This window comes from Lissotriton vulgaris, chromosome 1_2 (genome assembly GCF_964263255.1).
Source record: "Lissotriton vulgaris chromosome 1_2, aLisVul1.2, whole genome shotgun sequence".
Lineage (NCBI taxonomy): Eukaryota > Metazoa > Chordata > Amphibia > Caudata > Salamandridae > Lissotriton > Lissotriton vulgaris.
The window spans coordinates 191,561,681-191,582,945 of NC_141686.1; the positions used below are offsets into that span (position 1 = coordinate 191,561,681).

The 21,265-nt window shown below is 47.0% G+C and overlaps 1 protein-coding gene across 1 annotated transcript in view; it reads right to left on the reverse strand.

Annotated features, from left to right (window-relative positions):
* Nucleotides 1–21,265, reverse strand: part of LOC147734887 (brevican core protein-like) — a 148,490-nt gene that overhangs the window by 9,234 nt on the left and 117,991 nt on the right. The window contains exon 5 of the mRNA XM_086952521.1: nt 17,135–17,210. Coding sequence (XP_086808647.1) covers nt 17,135–17,210 — 76 coding nt within the window. The remainder of the gene's footprint in view (nt 1–17,134; nt 17,211–21,265) is intronic.

Below are 21,265 nucleotides of genomic sequence, written 5' to 3' on the forward strand. Positions count from 1 at the left end.
ATTAGCATTTCTAGTGCGCATAGCTAGCCAGAATCATCCCAGCGCCAGACAAGAGGCGAAGTCATTTAATTTCTTTGTGACTGTCAATTGTAGATTATTAAATGGGGTGAGAGGAATGTTGAACTTCTATGAAGTCAGACCCCCAGGGCCTTGTAAAGCAAATACAGTTTCAATGAGAAATCCTGGGCTTACACCTGGTAGCAATGTCACAAAAGCAAAGGTACGGTATTTGATTAGCATTAAAATAGCATTACGTTCAAGAAGTCATTTAGTACAATTTCCAATACAATTTAGTAAAAAGAAGCAAAAAGTAATGAATAGCTCAATAACAAAATGCCAACAACTGAACAATGGAAATGGGGATAAGGTATTTTGAAGGTAATGTTTAAAAGCCCATAGGATGCAATGGAGATATTGAAGGTATCGTATTTGCATTTATATATCTCTTACTACACCTGACGAGGTGTCGAAATGCTTTTTCAGCAAGTAGCACGCTACTCTGGAACCCATGAAGGATTATTAGAACATTGGAATGTTGGGAGCTCCATTGAAGACAATGAAGTGCTCTGGGCTTCTAATATAGCCTTATAGCCCTCCGTAGTGGGTTATACCAGCTAACAAAGGCCTCCTGCAGCCTGAGCTGAAGGCAAGGGACTTTAGCAAGGCAGCGGAACTTTAGTCGCCAGTATAGCCCTGCTACGAAGGGCTATACTGCCACTAGAAGGAAGAATGTTCTAACAAATTAAACAAAGGCTTCAGGGAGCGCAAAGGGATTGAAATCCCCTCAGGCTCCCTGAAGCCTTTGTTCACAGCCACAAAGAAGCATTGGGATGTTGGAGCTTCAGGCTTATACCATCAATTATAAGCCCAGAGCTACTCCATTGTTTTTAATGGAGCTTCAAATGTCCTAATGGCTGGTAAAAGCTCTTAGCGCCAACTTTCCAATATTTGTCATTCACAGGTGTTGCTGTGAACAAAGACAACATGGACCCCGCGTAGATTTAAATCCCCTCAGGCTCATTGAGACCTTTGGTTTATTTGTTAGAACATTCAATCAATCAATCAATCAATCAATCATGAACATTTGTAGAGCACGCTACTCACCTGTTAGGGTCTCAAGGCGCTGGGGGGAGTCGGGGCTGCTACTGCTCGAACAGCCAGGTCTTGAGTTGCTTCCTGAAGGAAAGGTGGTCTTTGGTGAGGCGTAGGTGGGTGGGGAGGGTGTTCCAGGTCTTGGCGGCCAAGTAGGTGAAGGATCTTCCTCATGCATGGGTGGAGTTCGCGGATCCACGATCCGCGAATTTGCGGATTCGCCTATTTTGCAGATTTTTTAAATGTGGGGGGGACTTCTGTGCGAGTTCCATGTGTGTGTAACTTTGCCATCACACCCTCGAGTGAACTATCCATCAAGTGGGTAAAGGGCGCAAAGACGGTGCACACCACTAGTGTGTGGGGAGGGGCTAAATGGACGGGGCATATATGCGATTGCACATGCCTCTTGTGTGTATAAAAGGACAGGCACGGATCAGAGAAGCTCGTGGTCACAGGAACTGCACAGGGATTGAGCTCGTGAAAGTCAATTATGCAAAGGCCTCCATCAAGCATCATAGCTAATTTTCGACGATAGATATGGGGTGAACGCACACCTGCCCAGCCTCGACAAAACACACATTTTGGGGGGGCTGATTAACTTTGCCATCACACCAAAGAGCGCCGGGGTCCCTCGAGTGAGCTGTCCATCAAGTGGGTAAAGGGCGCGAAGACGGTGCACACCACTAGTGTGTGGGGAGGGGCCAAACGGACGGGGCTTATATGCGAGTTCACATGCCTCTTGTGTGTATAAAAGGACAGGCACAGATCAGAGAAGCTCGTTGTCACAGGAACTGCACAGGGATTGAGCTCGTAAAACTCAATTATGCAAAGGCCTCCATCAAGCATCATAGCTAATTTTCGACGATAGATATGGGGTGAACACACACCTGCCCAGCCTCGACAAAACACACATTTTTGGGGGGCTGATTAACTTTGCCATCACACCAAAGAGCACCGTGGTCCCTCGAGTGAGCTGTCCATCAAGTGGGTAAAGGGCGCGCAGACGGTGCACACCACTAGTGTGTGGGGAGGGGCCAAACGGACGGGGCTTATATGCAAGTTCACATGCCTCTTGTGTGTATAAAAGGACAGGCACGGATCAGAGAAGCTCGTGGTCACAGGAACTGCACAGGGATTGAGCTTGTGAAAGTCAATTATGCAAAGGCCTCCATCAAGCATCATAGCTAATTTTCGACGATAGATATGGGGTGAACGCACACCTGCCCAGCCTCGGCAAAACACTAATTTTTTGGGGGCTGATTAACTTTGCCATCACACCGAAGAGCGCAGGGGTCCCTTGAGTAAGCTGCCCAGTGCTCATCATCCTGTAACTATTTTAGGATGGCGCCGGCAAGCTGCCAGCGCCATCCTAAAATAGTTACTAAATTAGCTTCATCAGGAAGCACTAATAGATAAAATAAAGCAGGTGCTCGAGCACCTGCTTTATTTTATCTATTAGTGCTTCCTTTTGAAGCTAACTTAGTAACTATTTTAGGATGGCGCTGGTAGCTTGCCGGCGCCATCCTAAAATAGTTACAACTTCAAGCTTGAAGGCTTGAACTTTTGCCCCCCAAATCCGCCGCTCGCGGATTTGCGGATTTTCGGTAAATTTGTGGGAGTTCGTGGATTGCGGATTTACCGATAATCTGCGAAATCCGCGAGTGGAACTGATTTTGCGCTCACGCTTAATCTTCCTCCTGTGGTGGTTCTGCGGATCCGTGGGACGGTGGCGAGGGCAAGGCTAGCGGAGCGGACTGGCGGGTTGGCGTGTAGAACGTGAGGCGGTTGTTGAGGTATTCTGGCCCAAGTCGTGGAGAGCCTTGTGTGCGTGGGTGAGGAGTCTGAACGTGATCCTCTTGCTGACGGGGAGCCAGTGCAGGTCCCTCAGGTGGGCGGAGATGTGGCTGTGTCAGGGGATGTCCAGGACGAGTCATGCTGAGGCGTTCTGGATGCGCTGGAGTCTTTTCTGTAGTTTGGCTGTGGTCCCAGCGTAGAAGGCGTTCCCGTAGTCCAGGCGGCTGGTGACGAGGGCCTGGGTGAACGTTTTCCTGGTATCCGTGGGGATCCAGCAGAAGATCTTACGGAGCATGCGGAGGGTGTTGAAGCAGGAGGAAGTGACGGCGTTAACTTGCCTGGCCATCGTGAGGGAGGAGTCAAGGATGAAGCCCAGGTTGCGTGCGTGGTCCGTGGGCTTGGGTGGGGGGCCCAGAGCAGGGGGCCACCAGGAGTCGTCCCAGGCGGAGGTGGATGGGCCGAGGATGAGGACTTCCGTCTTGTCTGAGTTCAGTTTCAGGCGGCTGAGCTTCATCCAGTCTGTGATGTCTTTCATTCCGTCCTGGAAGCTGGCTCTGACAGAGGTGGGGTCGTTGGTGAGGAAGAGGATCAGTTGGGTATCGTCGGTGTAGGAGATGATGTTGAGATTGTGCTTGCGTGCGATGGCTGCGAGGGGGCTCATGTAGACATTGAAGAGGGTGGGGCTGAGCGAGGAGCCTTGGGGTACGCCGCAGATGATCTTGGTGGCTTCTTTGAGGAAGGGCGGGAGACGGACTCTTTGGGTTCTGTCGGAGAGGAAGGAGGTGATCCATTCCAGGGCCTTTCCTTGGATCCCGGCGTGGTGGAGGCGGGTTGTCAGGGTGAGGTGGCAGACCGTGTCGAATGCGGCCGAGAGGTCGAGCAGCATGAGGGTGGCGGTTTCTCCGTTGTCAAGCAGGGTCCGGATATCATCGGTGGCTGCGATGAGGGCGGTCTCGGTGCTGTGGTTCGCTCGGAATCTGGACTGCGATGGGTCGAGGGAGCCGTTCATCTCGAGGAAGGCTGCCAGCAGTTTGTTGACGGTTTTCTCGATGACTTTTGCGGGGAAGGGGAGGAGCGAGATGGGGCGGACGTTCTTGAGGTCTGAGGCGTCTGCGGTGGGTTTCTTCAGGAGGGCGCTGATCTCTGCGTGCTTCCAACTCTCCAGGAAGTTGGCGGATGCGAAGGAGTTGTTGATGATGTCCCGAAGTTTGGGTGCGAAGATGGAGTCGGCTTTGTTGAAGATGTGGTGTGGGCAGGGATCGGTTGGGGAGCCCGAGTGGATGGTGTTCATCGTGTGGTTGGTGTCTTCTGTGCTGACCGGGGTCCAGGCGCACAGGGTGGTGGTGGGGGGCGATGGTTCAGTGGCAGTGTCCGAGTTCTGAGCGCCGAAGCTATCGTGTATGTCGGCGATCTTGCGGTGAAAGGAGGTGGCAAGAGAGTTGCAGAGGTCTTGAGAGGGTGTGATGTCGTTGTTGCTGGCGTTGGGGTTGGAGAGCTCTTTCACGATGTTGAAGAGTTCCTTGCTGTTATGGGTGTTGTTGTCCAGTCGTTCTTTGAAGGATGACCTATTGGTGGTGCGAATCAGCTGGTGGTGTTTACGAATGGCGTTCTTGAGGGCTGTCCTGCTCTCCGTTGACTGGTTGTGGCGCCAGGATTTCTCGAGGTCACAGCAGGATTTCTTGGAGTCTTTGAGATCGGTGGTGAACCATGCAGCTTTCTTGCTGTTGGGGTTGCTGGGAGGGTTTTTCAGTGGAGCAAGGGCATCGGCGCAGTCGGTGATCCATTGTGTGAAGTTGCGGGCTCCTTCGCTGGGGTCCGTGGTGTTGGTGGGAGGGTTTTGGCTCAGGGAGGTGGTGAGTCGGACAGTGGTGATCTTTCTCCAGTATCTTCGGGGGGTTAGGCGGGGGCGGTGGTGGTCCGTTGTTTTCCTGAAGTTGAAGTGTATGCAGCTGTGGTTTGTCCAGTGGAGCTCGGTGGTGTGGCTGAAGGAGATGTGGTTGCTGGAGGAGAAGACGGGGTCGAGCGCGTGGCCGGCGTAGTGGGTGGGGGTGTTGACCAGTTGCTTGAAACCGAGCTTGGCAAGGTTGTCTAGTAGGATGGTGGTGTTGTTGTCCTTGTTGTTCTCCCGGTGGAAGTTGAGGTCTCCTAGGAGGATGTAGTCGGGGGAGGGGAGGGCGAACGGGCTGATGAAGTCTGCGATGGCTTCGCTGAATTGTGTGCGCGGTCCCGGGGGTCTGTAGATGAGGGTCCCTCTGAGGGTGGTCTTGGGGTCGGTGTGGATCTGGAAGTGAAGGTGCTCTGCGGCGGCGAGGGTGTCGTCGGTGTTGGTTGTGACGCGGATGGTGTTTCTGTGGGCGATGGCGATGCCTCCTCCGGTCTGGTTGACGCGGTCCCTCCGGATGATCTTGTAGCCGTCCGGGATGGCTATGGCGATGTCGGGGGCTGAGATGGCGTTCATCCAGGTTTCTGTGAGGAAGGGGACGTCTAGTGCGGTTTTGTCCAGGAGGTCCCAGAGTTCGATGGCGTGCCTGTGGACGGAGCGGGTGTTGAGCAGGATGCATTTGAGGTGGGGATTGTTGGCAGCTGTTTTGGCTGGCGCGGTGCAGGAGCGGGTGGAGGTGAAGTTGCAGGCGAAGGCTCCTTGGGTGCATTTCGGGGTGGCTTGGTAGCAGGCTGGCTGTCGGCCAGTGTTGAGTGCGTTGAGGGTGGCGGCGTCATAGCTCAGATGGGTTGGCTGGCTCCGGAGAGGACCAGGGGTTCTGGCGCTGGGCGAGGTCCAGGCGTGGCTTGGCGCAGACGGGCTTGCCTTTGGCGCGCCTTCGGCACGCAATCGGCACGCCCGCTGCGCGTGGCCGCTGCGCGTACGTGCGCTCCCCGCCATTTATGGCCAAGTGGGAGGGAGGAGCAGCTGGGAGGCGGGAGCGGGGGGCGAATGGGGAGCGGGAGATAAGGAGGAGGGGGCGGGCCGCAGGGGAGCAGCAGCGGGGAGCGGAGGGGGGTGGAAAAAGGGCGGGAAAGAGCGAGGAGACCGAGGGCGAGCCTGGGGGGCAGGGGCCCAGGGGGAGGCGGCATGGGGAGAGGCCAAGCAGGCCAAGGAGGAGGCAGCAGGACGAGGGGCCAAGCAGGCCCAGGAGGAGGCAGCAGGACGAGGGGCCAAGCAGGCCCAGGAGGAGGCAGCAGGAAGAGAGGCAGATGCGGGAGCAGCGGCGGATCTGGGCACACAGGGGCCGTGTGGTGAGTGAAGTGACGGGAAGGCGGAATGTTCTAATAGCCTTATAGCTATCTGTAGCGGACTATACCGACCATTAAAGTCCTGTTCCCTTGTTAAAGCCCTCGATTAGGGTCTTTAATGCTGGAGTAGGCCTTTAATGCACAGGTGTAGCCTGCTACAGTGAGCAATAAGGCTATAGCCAGGCCAGTAAAGAGTCAATGACACAGACTGCGTGAGTAATGTAGTGGAGGGTACAAGGGAATGAGTAAGTAGAGTTGAATATTAGGGTAGGTGGAACAAGCAGGGAATGTGGTAGAGAAGTTATAACTAGTGGAAGTGAGGTGTCTAATGGTAGATAAAGAAGGCAGCAAGCAGGATTTTTAATATTTTATTCATCTATTAAAATTCCAGAGAGAATATATATATTGACTATGATTACTCTGACTAAAGAAGCACACATCATTTAGAAGCCTTTGATTTATTCATGGTTAAAGACAGATTAATAGACTAGAGAAACAACATTTGCTGAACAAGGTTTTCTTTGTGCTAAAGGTGAATCGAAAAGGTAACATGACATTTCTGAACACAGCAGACATTTCATTTACAGTTGCATGCATTACAATAGCAGATGTATTTCGAAGAGAATCTTGAGTGACTGTTACTTCTTTTTTTGATGTGGTCCATGGATATATCACTAGAACCCTTCATTTCCGCATAGGCTATAACAGAAAAGAACATAGAAAGATGGTTGAATAATGTAGAAAGACAAACATGGGACCATATTTTTCAAGGTGTGGTAAAAATAAGACCTGTTACCCTCAACTAACATGACTCAGTTTAAAATGTACCTCATTTAAATAACTAATATTATTAAGATTAATATATATTCTTACCTTTTTGCAAAATGTTTTAAATGCATCGTGTCCCAAAGGTCAATATGAACAATGGACTACGTTCAGTAAATTATCTGAACCCTGTGAGATCCTTATGTAAACATCTGCAGAAGCAACAAGTTAGAAGCTAGGGAACAGCAACCAAAAGGAAATGTATTGCTCAACTTTCAGTCTGTTGCTTCCAATAAAAAGCCAAAACACTGCATTGTAAAATATGGGTGATAGGGATGAAATAAGGAGATAGCGATTATGAGATCCCCCCTGTATGTTTTTCAAGTGAATAACATATCTGGCAAGCTGGCTTTAGCGAATCGAGAATCCTCATCTATTTGCATATTTAAACTGTGATTATGAACTAGTCAGAGTTATTAGACTTTGAGAAATTGGCTTCATGATTGTATAAAACTCTACCATGCTTATATATGAAAAGTGAGCAAATTAGTCATCTCTTCAACTGTTATCTATAGACAGAATGGGGTCTCGCCCCTTCCTACCTGCTTTGTCAGATATAAAAAAAGCTACAAAGAAGGTGTGATGCTCCCCTCAAGTGATAGAGGCATCTTCTGAATTAATTTTCTTCTACGTTTAAATCTTGCTATTTGAACCATCCCCAAAGCATATTATAAAGTGGAACAAACCTCTCATCCAAACGAGCACAGAATTAGAGAGAAAAGATGAAATATGCTGACATGTGTTACATGCATTGTAATTAACCTTAGCGCAGGGTGGTCCATTTACTTGCAATGTTGAAATACTCACCATAGACAGATAATTAGGGGCCAAACTAATAATAAGTCCATATGGATTGTTAAATATATTGAGGCTACTCTCAAAGTTAGGTTAGCTTTTTTATTTTAATATTTCTTCAATTCTGCAAGACATTTCATAGGTGGCTCTGGAGGTGGAACCTTAAGAAATGAAATTATAGAGGAACTTTAGTTGTTAGGATTATAAATATATATAATTTTTTACTGCTGTTATCACACACCAAGGACCTTATTTATCATAGTATTGCATCACTTTTGCACTATGCAACTGGGTGCAAAAGCAATGCAACCTGTAAAAGCAATTTATCAAGTGATACGAGACCACCTTGCATGTCCTTGAGTGATTCGATAAATCCAGAGTAAGGCAATGCAGTACAAAACACTCCGTTGCATTACTCTCCCCCAGGGAGGTGTTCCATGGGTGGTGTGTGGAAGTTCCCACACACAATCCATGGATTTTGACGCAATCCCAGATTTACCATAAGTGGTAGACCTGGGATTTTGCCAAAACTGCTACGACTCAACAGGTGAGGCGTAATGAGGAGAAACATGGAGGTCTCTTGCTAAATCCTTTTGTAGCTGCTGCCTGAGCTTACCTTGCCTCGCCGGACCAGTCCTTGGGGACTGCAATTTTGCCCTTGCTGTCACGCACCTCCCGCAACCAAGCTAGTGCAGACGCGGGTGCCGGGGACTACAATTCCCAGCGTCCCACTGTCAGCGCCTGTCAGAGGCCGGAAGAGGCTGGGCTGGGCCACCCCTCCAACATCGACATTTGAACTCTACGTAAGCTTGTGTTACTGGACTTGGGTAGAAGGGGGTGCTTATGTCTGTTCAAGGGATTGTGTTTGATTACTAAATTGATCACTTCCATTCCTAATTGTTTAGAATCTATTCCTCCTGGGCATTAGTAAGGTCACGCGTAAAGGGAGGGCGGGGGCGGGAGTGGTAGGGACCTTCGATGCCTTTCTTACTCGGGCTGAATCCGTGTTAATACACAAGATACAGCTAACCGAACAGAGGCTTTCATTGGACCCTTTATGTTTATCAACAGGGCAATTCCCTGTACTAGAGCCAACTGCTACCCCAATCTCATGTCCCCAACCATCATCAGTGACAGTAGGTAGCCCACAGCTAGGCTCTCCTAATTTACCCCTTGTGGATAGCTTATCCTCTTCACCTTCAGCTACACCTACCAATATGCTTACTAGGTAGCAAAAATCAACACTTGCCCCACGCGGAAATGCTCAAGTAAAGAAAAGGAATAGTGTGCAGTGCCTCCAAAACCAGCCTTAACGCCTCAAAGCAGGCTAAGAACAAGAGCATGGAATTAAGGAGGGAAGGGATCCCAGCTCCAGCCGCCGAGGCTGACAACATCAAGGCGGGTGCAGCTAGTGTAGATCCTACCCCACCGGGGCTCCAACAATTAAACTCCGTTGAGGCTCAATCTTTCTTAAAAGGATGGAAGCTAAGTTGCTAGCCCTGATTTATCCCCTTCTGTCCAGATTAGCTGCAATAGACCAGAGATTAACCAAAAGAGAGCAGCATATAACTAAAGTTCCACCCCCTCACTCTGGGAGCAGCCAGCCCGAAGTTATAGGTGCCAGTCAGGCAGAAAGCACATCTTCGTCACTACGACACATCGCGGCTTGACCCCTCCCTTCCATAGCGATCCCCCCGAAACCCCCTGCATTACTTATACGACCGCATAACGGTCCATTGACATGAAAGGAAGGGCCAAAGGGCCCGGTAGGGAGACTACAGGGTCAGGGTGGGGACATGTTGACGAATGTTTTTCTCCATCTTCCACCCAAGGCTACACCCTAATTATAGTACTGGCCAACATCCCGAGACTTCAATCCCGAGAAGAGGAACATTGGTCCTCACTTAAGAATAAGGCCCCTCACTTCTTGAATTCCAGGACTGGGCTTGGGAACCATCTTTTCTTAGAGTTCAAGACGGTTAGAAGGGTCGCTTGGGTTGGTCAATATGAAAAAGGCCTGGTCGGGGACTGTGTAGTCTTGACCTTCGGGTCTCCGAGCTTGGTCCGGTGGGATGTATGACGTTACAACGCATGCTTTTACCACGCATGCCTTTACAACGCGGTTTTTACAATGCATGCCTTTACAACGCATAGTGCTTTGGGGTGCTGGATAGTGAATAGTTTAATTTACTATTCCAGCTCCAGTCCCCGTGGATAGTAGGGAAGGTGTTGGATAGTAAATTAAACCTATTCCCTATCCTAGAGCGCCCCCCAGCGCAATGCGTTGTAAGGGTTTGCGTTGTAAAAGTTGCGTCGTAAAGGCACTGCGTGGTAAAAGTTGCGTTGTAAAGGATGTTTACCGGTCCGGTGTATCTTAGAACGGGCAGCCTCTTTTAAGGTATGTAAAGAGGCTATTAATGTCCTTCCGCTGGGTCACTTCTACCAATTGAGCACAAACTTCAGAGGGGTGACACAAAGGATACCTATAATTGTGCAGTCCCGACCTCCAACAGATATGAGGCACTTAGTTCGCTGGAGGAAAACGATTGACTGGGTTCCAAATTTGACTCCCCTACTCCTGTGGATCCCGCCACCAGGGACACGGAAGACCATGTGTTTAAATTGAATATTTAGAGCCAAGGGGGTCCTCCTTCAGCAATAAACAATGTCTCAGAGGGTTTAAATACTCGGGAAGACAGATTTGGGGAAGATGATAGCTCTACTGACACACCCAAATGAAGTGAGCCTACTGGCGAGTGTAACTGATCCCTATGTAGTGTCCTGTGACAATTGGTTACACCCATGCATTAAATTCAGCACTAGGTTTTAAAAATTTGCTATTGTTTCCTCGAATATTGCCGGGCTAAAGAATAAATTACTATCACTAGACTGGCTATCCTTTATCGAAACAAATGAAGTTCTGGTATTTCAAGAAACATGGTCAGTGGAACCCGAGTTTAGACAATGCTACTTACATTTTTTTTAAAGCTGCTAGTGCTGGTCAAAGGGGGAGATCGATGGGGGGGACTAACTATTTGGGTGAGACAGAATGATAGGTACAAAGTCCAGCAGCTGGACACCATTCATAACAATATTTTATTAATCAAAATTAAAATTCCTGATGTTGAGGACCTCTTACTTTTAATGTCTATGCCAGAGGGAATCCTGGAGGGAAAGCCTCTGGCATTGTTTCCCTTCTTGATTCCTATCTCAATCAGTGTAAAGGAGGGGAAAACATCCTAGTTGCTGTGGATTTCAAGTGTTCTTTTGAACCACTAACACCAACAATGTAGACCTTGGCCTTGAGGAGAACCTTCAATGGGATATTCCACAACTAACATTAACCCCCATTAAAAAATGGACAGAAGCTGCTTTTCAGCTAAAAGTATTATGTCTGGAGCATGGGTTACGGGCTGTAAATGGATGGGCAAAATCTGATAAGCAGGGCTCTCCTACTTACAGCAACAGGTTGCGAAGTAGTCATATAGACTACATACTCAATAAGGAACATTGGGGCATATAATCAAGGGGGTTTATCTCCGCTTTTTTGGCTTTAAAAGCCAAGAAAGCGGAGATAAAATGATCTCCCTATTACCTAGCTGTCGCTAACACCAGTTAGCGACAGCTAGTAGGAGATAGCGACCATCTTGGGCCCCGCTTTGCATGTCAGTGATATTTATCACTAATGACATGCAAAGTGGGCGTGCCAAGATGTTAGAGACTGAAAACAGTCGCTAACATCGCTATCTCCTATTACCAACTTTTGGAGATATTCGCGCTAAGCGCAAATATCTCCAAAAGCTAACACCTGCCCTGAGCAGTTCTTAGCCATGTTATCCAATGGGAGGTGGATAACATGGCTAAGAGCATTAGCTCGGTAATGCATGAATACCGCTGACTTTTCAGCGATATTCATGCTTTGCGGCGATTTTAATCGCATTTGCGATAAACCTTGGTAATACCAAGGTTTATTTGCGGTAAAAATTGCCGCAGCTCAGCGGTAAATTTTTGTCTCTAACCAAGCAATAGCGATAATTATCGCTATTGCTTGGTAAAATGCCCCATTGGTCCTTCCTCTACTTCCCACTCTGCAACTCTGGGCAATAGCTTGCTTAATCTCCACAACCGCACCAACAGCGCTAGGATGCCTGGCTTCACCTTGGGGGTGCCCAGGAGTGGGCACTTCACAGAGAACGGCCAGGAAGGGTTCCACAGCGGTATGTGTACAGCGCCTTGAGACCCCTTCAGGGGTGATTTGTGCGCTATATAAGCACTACATTTACTTTTTCTTTTTTACATGGTTGTTGTGGAAAGGGTGGAATCTTTTCTTCATAATGAGTGGCTTGAGCTTGTTTAATTGCAGCCTTATATTTTCCAATGGCTATCCTATATTCCTGTTTCTTAGCTACAGAGAAATCTTTCCTCCATATCCTCGTTAGACGTTTGCATTTTTGTTTTACCGCCCGCAGCTCAGGAGAGGAGATTACTTTTTATTTAATATTCTTTATTTAATTATGTAAATTGTGCTTTTAATGTTTTTTATGTCAATTTTATGGGCAGGTTGTGGGATTATAGGGGTAAAGGGTGATAAGTAATTTACTTTTACTTAACTAATAATTTGTTGTTAATTGTAATTTTATATTCATAAATTATTTGATAATTAATTATGTTAATTTTGAAATTAATTTTGGTGGTGTGGGTTGTGGAGCTTAGAGAGGTAAAGGGTAGGTGGATGTAAAATAAGTTACATTTTTTAAGAATTAGAGGCCAATTCATAGGTGTAAGGCCTCCAGATGGTGGCCGAGGGAGCACCTATGTTGCACCCCTGTTGATCCATGCACCCGGTGGCAAGCAACATAAGGTGCCTGCCACAGAGTGCAGGGATGAAGTACACCTCATTTCTTTACAATGAGAGCATGCATTCCGATCAGAAAGAATGCCCCCATTGTAAAGAATAGGTGTGGTTGAATCCTAATTTCAGGTTTGGGACCTCCAACAGGAAGTTGGTCGGTTCAAGTTCCAGATCAATGTACGGATGGACGTAGGTCCGTCCGACATTGAAATCGGCCCTTAAGTTGTTAAATACTTTTCATTACTTAATTGACAATTATTAAATGTAATAGTGTCATTTAAAAAGAAAAGTTTTTAGCTGTGGGTTGTGGGTTTTGTAGGGTTATGGGGTGGTAGTAAATACATTTTAAGTAATCAATAATATTTTTTTTAAATTAATAATAAATATTGATTTGATAAGTATGTTAATTAAAAGAATTATCTGTTAAATTGTATGAGTGTGTTGTGTGTGTTGTGGGGGTATATTGTTCAAAATACATCAGTTACTGAAAGTACATGAATTATAATTAATTCATAATTATTATTTAATTAAAGTCTGTTGATACATATTTATATTAATAGTGTAAAAACATTTTTTTAAAGTTACGTTTTAGGTGCAGGTTGTGAGTGTTTGGGGGTTATAAGGTGGGAAGTAACTAAATGTATATAATAAATATTTGTGGGGTAACAAATAATTTCAAAATGAAAATATTTATTGGTATGAAAATTATTTATGTATTTTATGAATTATAATATGTGAAGGTATTTATGTTATGTATTTAACATTGTAATATGTTTTCATTTAAAAAAATTGTATTAATAAATATATTTGTATTTTTAGCAACATATTTATATTTTTCTTAATTTACTTTGTTTTTAAAATAATATTACTTGTTCAAGATATTTTGCTTGATAGTTGTTGGATTTGATAGTTGTTTGCCTACTGTTGTACTGACTGAAATGAGAATAGTAAATATTTCCCCTGACTGGCTGAAATGAGTATATTAATATTACCTATTCACAATCAAACACTTTCACTACTGTTGTAATTACTGGACAGGGAGTGCTCAATAATAACCGGGCAGCAGCAAGAAATGTAAGCAGACGAATTGACAGCTTTGACAATTTGTCTGTTTACATTTCCGCCCTTTGCTGGCTGCTGCTTCACAGCCTCAAGTGCGCATGAGTCAACAAACGCACAGGCTGAGTGCACGCAAGTCCCCAGGAATCTTGTCAAGGACTGTCTTGGCGAGGGTGAATGACACTGTGACATTAGTCAGCTCTTATGGTAGCCCGGGAGAGTCATCTGCTTGGATATTTAAATCAGAAGACAACATAACTCGGTCGGCCACATCCAGGTCGACATAATTAGTATTGTCTGTACTATAGAGGGATTGAAAATGGGTAACCCAGTGCTTAGGTAAGGTTTTAGTTTCAGGTCTAATCATAGAGGTTTTCTGTCACGACTAAGCACATGCCAAAATGTTGCCTGGTTCTTATTCCGAATAGCATATAGGACATCCCCCTATATTGAAGATGTCTTGGCATCTTTAAGGGGCCCTTTATATCTACCCTATCTGCCTGGATTTGGATTGAGGGCCACTTTTAATACTTTCGAACTGAAGGGTTTATGCTTCTCTACACTCTTTATTAAACCAATAATGCTTGTGGGATTATGTCTCAATGTTGTTTTGGTAAAGCAGGTGTTCCTCAGTATCTCAAATCAATCATCATGGAATTTCAAAACATCAAGAATCTGGTCCCCTTTTGATCTAACCAGGTGGGGCCTCGGCACAAGAGCCAAAGTTTTATAGAAATACGAAAGTGGCAGAAGATGGGTTGATTTTGGTTGGGGTAGGGCCCTGTTAGCCTTGGACAGCAACCCACCCACTTGTTGAGGACTCCAGAAATTCACTACAACACAGTCCCCCTGAAACATTTTTGTGTGGCCCCACCCGCCCATTCCCTCGAACAGTTAAGATAAAACTAACAGGTCAATCAGGGCGTACTGGCAAAAATTAAGCTTGTTATTCAGACAATGCGCAGCTTATTTCTCATTTCAGCGGTTGTCTCACCAGTCCTCAAAGGTAACACAGGAACATTAGCCAAAACGACCACATAGGGACATGAAATAGGCGGGATATGTAATGTAGAGGGCCTGTCGCTAAAAGGTAGTCCAACAGGCACCGACTCCCAATTGCTGTTCACTGCCGAAGTGTAGCGTCCCTTCTCTTGCCATCCTTGGTGACCTAAAGTCCATCACTGGGACTAGGCCTTCTGATTGGGGAAGGACGGTCACCCAGACCAGAGGTAGAAAGAGTGCTAATGCTACTGGAAACTGCGTCAGTGGAATGGAGGGTAGCATTTTCAGACTTTCGCTGCTCCGAAGTGGCACCCACTCCTATCCCTTTGATGTAAAAATCTTTTGAGTCCACAAGGCGCCTCAAGTTTAGCCCAATAGAGGACAGTTGGGAGATAACCAGTCCCAGTTTACCTTTCAAAATAGCCTAAAATGTAATCTTCAGTGAGATACTTAAAACCCCCACATCATTCAAATCATGTTTGGATGGAATCCAAGCACCAAGTCATAGTCTGTCTGGCTCGGTTTCCCTGTAGCGTCAGCGGACCTCCTCCTATGTTTTATCACCGGGCTGGAGCTTGGAAATCCACCAGGCGCCCGGATTAGCAGGATTGTGTTTGAGGGGAGTTCGGAGGACAAGTAGGGCCTCACAGGGCTAGACTGGTCAGCTGACTCTGACAACTCGCTCCTAGTCAGTAGCTTAAGATTCTTTCTGCACAGTAGGGGACCATCCCCCGACAGAGAAAATATGAGCTCATACAGCTCTATCTTTTTTAGAGACTACCACTACCGACCAGGCCAGAAAATCATTGATAGTAGAGACTTGGGTAAGCACCGGGGAAGGTAACAGTTTGGCTGGGGAAGCCTTTCTTATCCCCTTGAATCAAGCAATAACTTGTGGAGTAGCAAAATGTTCCCAAATGTTAGTTTAGTGAATCTAGAACAGCAAATTACCTGCCTTTGCCCGGAGCCCGAAAACAAACCAAGGGGTTAGCCCAGCCCAGCCTCTTCAAGTCGATAACTGGCAGAAGATGAGCCTGCCATTGGTCTGGGCGAGGCCCACGCTGCAGGAAGTAATCTGAGCTTTTGAAGCAGTACTAACTCCTTTTCCTGCCAAACACTAGTGCCTTCTGGTGCGCCGGAATCTGCGGCAGATGGTCTCCTTAGTGCTGCATAGGCATTGCGTGCCCTGCGGATAATCGTCAATGCTTATCAAGTGCTGCAGGTTACTCCCCCTCTCAAACACAAGCACCTTCTGGTGGGCTGTTATCTGGATCAGAGAGTGCCTTTAGTGCTGCATAGGTGCCCTCTAATTCAAAGACCTATATCTGACTCTTGGGACCTCTTCTACAGCCTAAGGTACTGCAGTCAGCATTTTTAAAACTCTAACTGCAGCCTTTAAAAAAAGAGAGGACATTTGAATGCCACATTTGGAGGAGGATCTTTGTGCACTTTCTGTTTATTTACATCGCATGTCTTTGGTGGGTGCAGAATATGAAAACAGTAATTAGTAGGGGTAAGTTTGCAACATGAAAAAAATATTCCAAAGCCCATATGTCTAGCTTGTATTTTCAGTTACAAGCCAAACCTACTGACCTTGTCAAGTCTTGTCAGTGCTTGTTTTTAAGTAAGTCATAATGCCATTGCCAATTTTTAAGCACTAATCCTTATTAAAATCACTTTATGTCTTGGTTGCACTGCAAAGTGTATTTTTCCAAAAAGTTCTTTGTTGTTGATATCTAATCAAAAAAATAAAATAGGACAAACAAAAGGGGTAAAACTGAGGCCTAGGGCAAGACGAAAACTTGCACTGCAAAGTGTATTTTTCCAAAAAGTTCATTGTTGTTGATATCTAATCAAAAAAATAAAATAGGACAAACAAAAGGGGTAAAACTGAGGCCTAGGGCAAGACGAAAACTTGGAGTTTGGTGGATGGAATACTCTGTCACAAATATGACAGATATCCTGTCTTCAGTAATAGAAGTGCATTATATCCTAAGGCACTGTAATCCGGCTGATAGGACATTCATTGTGCTTGTAATGGAGTATCTAAGCCACACAACTCTAAATCAGGCATTATCATTTGAAGATGAAGTATAAGAACATCTGCGGCAGGCTCACTCAAACTGTTGGTGGTTTAGAAATGGCTTCCTCCTCCACCATCAGTTGATGGATCTGCACTATTTACATCACCACATACTGATGTAACAAGCTTATCCGTGGTGCTCCTAATGATTACAGAATCTAAACCTCTCTGGCAAAGGGTATACTCTAACCTATTTAAACCTCACATGATATCAAATAATAATCCCTAAAGGAAACATTAATCACAATAGATGATTTGTGTAATTTGAACTGTGCCATAAAACCACGATAAATAAAGAGATTACTATTGAAATGTAAAGTTTTTCAATGTAATGAAAATCCTAATCATTATAAGATTGTGCATTTTTTTCCAGAAAATTTTAGAAATTAGGAAAGCCTTACCGATTGCCCAGATAATATTTGCAGACAAAAGGAAATACATAAGGAGTCAGAGGGTAATCATTCCAGGTCACATGTCCTATTGGAAAGGAAAAATATATGTTATTGAAATTGCAACCAAAACCATTAAAAGGTCTGCATGGATACTTGCATTCATTTACAGAATTATTCTGAACATGCTATATATTTTTGTGTATACAAATGTACTATTTTTTTTAATGGCTTCACCTTTGTTTTGTGCTGGTATAGAAATTGTTGTTGTTCAATGTAGACACGAACAAGAGGTTGCTATTTTCATGTCTGCTTTTGTATAATGCTTGTGCGGATGGCTTATCATCATCGGGTTTGTGTAGGCATCTTTTGAAACAGGGGTTGTGTATATATGTCGGAGATGGGTAAGGGGAGTTTGGGGGCAGCCGAGCCCCGTGAGGTCTGCTCCCTGGCAGTTTGGAAGGGGGAGGGGTGGCCAGCAGCAGCCATTTTTGTAAGGTTTTTGGGCTACGTTGGGAATAGCCCAAACGTAGCCCAACTCATTTTGATAGCCCAAAGGCTATAAGGGGTTATCCCTCCATCTCCCAGCCACCATTTTATGTTTTGGTGACCTGGGGCCAGATGTGGGTCACCAAATACTGGTCGGTAACGGCCGATTTCGGCCGTTACTGACCGGTATTTGGTGATTTAGATGTAGGGGGGCAAAATTTTACAGAAACGGTAAATTTACCGATTCGGTAAATTTACCGATTCTGTAAAATACCGATTTGGTAAATTTACTGAACCGGTAAATCAATATGTAGGTGGCACTACAAACAGTGCCACAGGCCCCTAAGAATTTCTTATTTACCATGTAATACTATTGATGTCTAAAACCCGAAACCCTCAGCAGTCAAAGTGAAGTGGGTCCTGTCCAGCGGAGCACTTTGAGCCCTAGCATTCAGTGGCAAAAAGGATCGAGACACAAGAGGACATTGGAGCCAGGAGATCACCTTTGGCCAAGCGCCGACAGCACATCACCGCCGCCAGTCGCGCCGCCGCTCCGGGACTTCAGTTCCCGGGAGCCTTTGCGGCGGCGCGTTCCCTGACGCTTAACACGCGACAGGAGGGGCTTCAAAGGAAGCGAGCCCTCGGCGGAGCGGGGGGTCCTGTCCAGCGGAGCACTTTGAGCCCTAGCATTCAGTGGCAAAAAGGATCGAGACACAAGAGGACATTGGAGCCAGGAGATCACCTTTGGCCAAGCGCCGACAGCACATCACCGCCGCCAGTCGCGCCGCCGCTCCGGGACTTCAGTTCCCGGGAGCCTTTGCGGCGGCGCGTTCCCTGACGCTTAACACGCGACAGGAAGGGCTTCAAAGGAAGCGAGCCCTCGGCGGAGCGGGGGGTCCTGTCCAGCGGAGCACTTTGAGCCCTAGCATTCAGTGGCAAAAAGGATCGAGACACAAGAGGACATTGGAGCCAGGAGATCACCTTTGGCCAAGCGCCGACAGCACATCACCGCCGCCAGTCGCGCCGCCGCTCCGGGACTTCAGTTCCCGGGAGCCTTTGCGGCGGCGCGTTCCCTGACGCTTAACACGCGACAGGAGGGGCTTCAAAGGAAGCGAGCCCTCGGCGGAGCGGGGGGTCCTGTCCAGCGGAGCACTTTGAGCCCTAGCAATCAGTGGCAAAAAGGATCGAGACACAAGAGGACATTGGAGCCAGGAGATCACCTTTGGCCAAGCGCCGACAGCACATCACCGCCGCCAGTCGCGCCGCCGCTCCGGGTCTTCAGTTCCCGGGAGCCTTTGCGGCGGCGCGTTCCCTGACGCGTTACACGCGACAGGAGGGGCTTCAAAGGAAGCGAGCCCTCCGCGTCGCGGGACGTGAGAGGGACGCCCGGGGCGAAGCCCGGGCAAAGGGCGGGCCCTCTGTGGCCCTCAGAGGCCAGAGGAGGCTGGGCTGGGCCACAAACCTTGGTCGGGTATATATAGCTCCTTATTGCTATTACTTCTAGGATACACAGGTTATGTCCTGCCGTGAAACTAGAAGTATGGCCGCTGCAGGAGCTAAAAAACTTACTGGGACTTTGGACGATTTCATCACCCGCACTCATGTGTTAATCGACGAGGGAATAATACTAATGGATAGGAGAGTCTCCCAAGACCTGGCCATGGCCAAGCGCTCCTCCCTGGGCCTTATTGCACAGGCACAGACACCTAACATTGATTCTCGGTCAGATATACAGGCCCTAGTACATAGTTCTGGAGAGACTGGGGATCTTGATGCTTCAAACACTGTACAGGATCTGGAGGCTTCACCTAACCTCAATATCTTAACAGAGAGTGGAGCGCAACAAAGCGAGTCAAACACCTCTAACACCATATCCGCTACAAAAGAAAGGGGCCGGATAGAAGGGGCAATCCCCAAGCAGAAACGTAAGGTCAATAAACCACCCATTCCTAAAGGAAAGAAGGTTCAAATTCCCCCTAACCTCCCTAACATGGATAAATTGCCAGCAGTTTTACCCAGTTCCACAGAGGTACCGCATTCCATCAAGATTGGTCTACCCCTGAGCCTTCCAGATGACACTATTATTGACCAAAGTCTGGAAGAAATTTTGGAGCTGAGTGGGGAAGTGGGTAATTTAGTAAAATCACCACCACAGGAGGGGAACGGTTCAAGCATAAATAACACCACTATTTTTAATATGCTAAAAGAATTGCTGGAACCCATAGAGGCTAGATTACGCTGCCTGGAAACTGTCCTAAAAAACATACATAAGGATATAAGTGCTCCTAGCTTCACCTTAAACAATAAAACCGCCCAGGCTACCAACCCACCCAAAACGGCCAAGCCTCCGGTGGTTGTTAACAGAACGTTGGAGACCAATAACGTGGCGCCCAAGAAACCTAGTAACACCCCAAACCAGGCTGGCACCAAAACAAAGCCCTCTGTAGCGGATCAAATTAAGAAAACAGATCTAACCCAGATACCAACTAAAAATAACTCAACCCCTCAGGCTACATCCAGTGATTGCTTATCTCAGCCTCTAAATCTTGATGCACCCGACAGAGCCAAGGGCATGGCCCGCAGAAACATTCAACTCCCCCCTGATGCCTGTCCCTATGTGGTCATTCTTACTGGTGTTACTGAAATCCCTCCATCAGAAGTAGAATCGTACCAGGCACTTAAAAACAAAGTATGTCACTGGCTATCTAGAAATTATCCCCTTCCGCCAAACATACCGAGTAATATCCTAATGATAGAGAGAGCTCCGTGGGTAGGAGGCAACAGAAAAAACCTTCCAGGGGACTGCGTTGTGGTCACATTTGAGAATACGGAGGTTGTAGATTTTATCTGTAGCAGTGGAGCCCCTAGATATCAGGCGAGCACGGTGACTGCTAGACCTCTTTCGTACTTCTATCTCCCACAAAATCAAGCTGATAATCGATGGAGCTGGTTAAAAGGACCACATGACCACAAACCCAGACAGAGATTTAACTTCCCCTGGGATACACAACCCCTTGGTTGGGAGGAGGGGTGGGATGCGGGATGGAACTTGGCAAGGAGCAGAAGAGGCAGACCGCGGCAAGGCGGTCCTTTTCTTGGCCCACATCTCATCCAACCTTATCATTACCACCAGCCTTCAAATGGTCCAGACAATCCCTTGCACTTCCCAATAGCAAATCGCTTCGAATGCCTGTCAACCACAGACTGGGTTGACTGACATACACAGGGCTCCCCAATGGGACGGAGTTATCAGACTATTTCCATTCAACTTTGCAAGGATGTTGCCATGGAGGACTTGATTAAAGTAAACTTATCTCCTACATCTGATAAAGGCTCGGTGGAGGGCGAGTGCCGGGGAGCTCCTACCCCCCCCTAACGCAGATTCACCACTATGCAAACTTCTTACCTGGAATGTGGCGGGTTTAAACGCAAAGGCTCTAGACCCCATATGGCAAGGGTTCGTAAAACAATATGACATCCTGGGAATCCAAGAAACATGGGACACCACCACAAGTTTTTCATTGGATGGTTTTTGCAGTTTTTCTACTCCAGCAGTACCAGGAGCAAGAGGGAGAGCAAAGGGTGGCCTACTCACATTGTGTTCTCTGGAACTGGTAGGGGTTTTCAAAAAATTAGATACCGCACCCACTAACA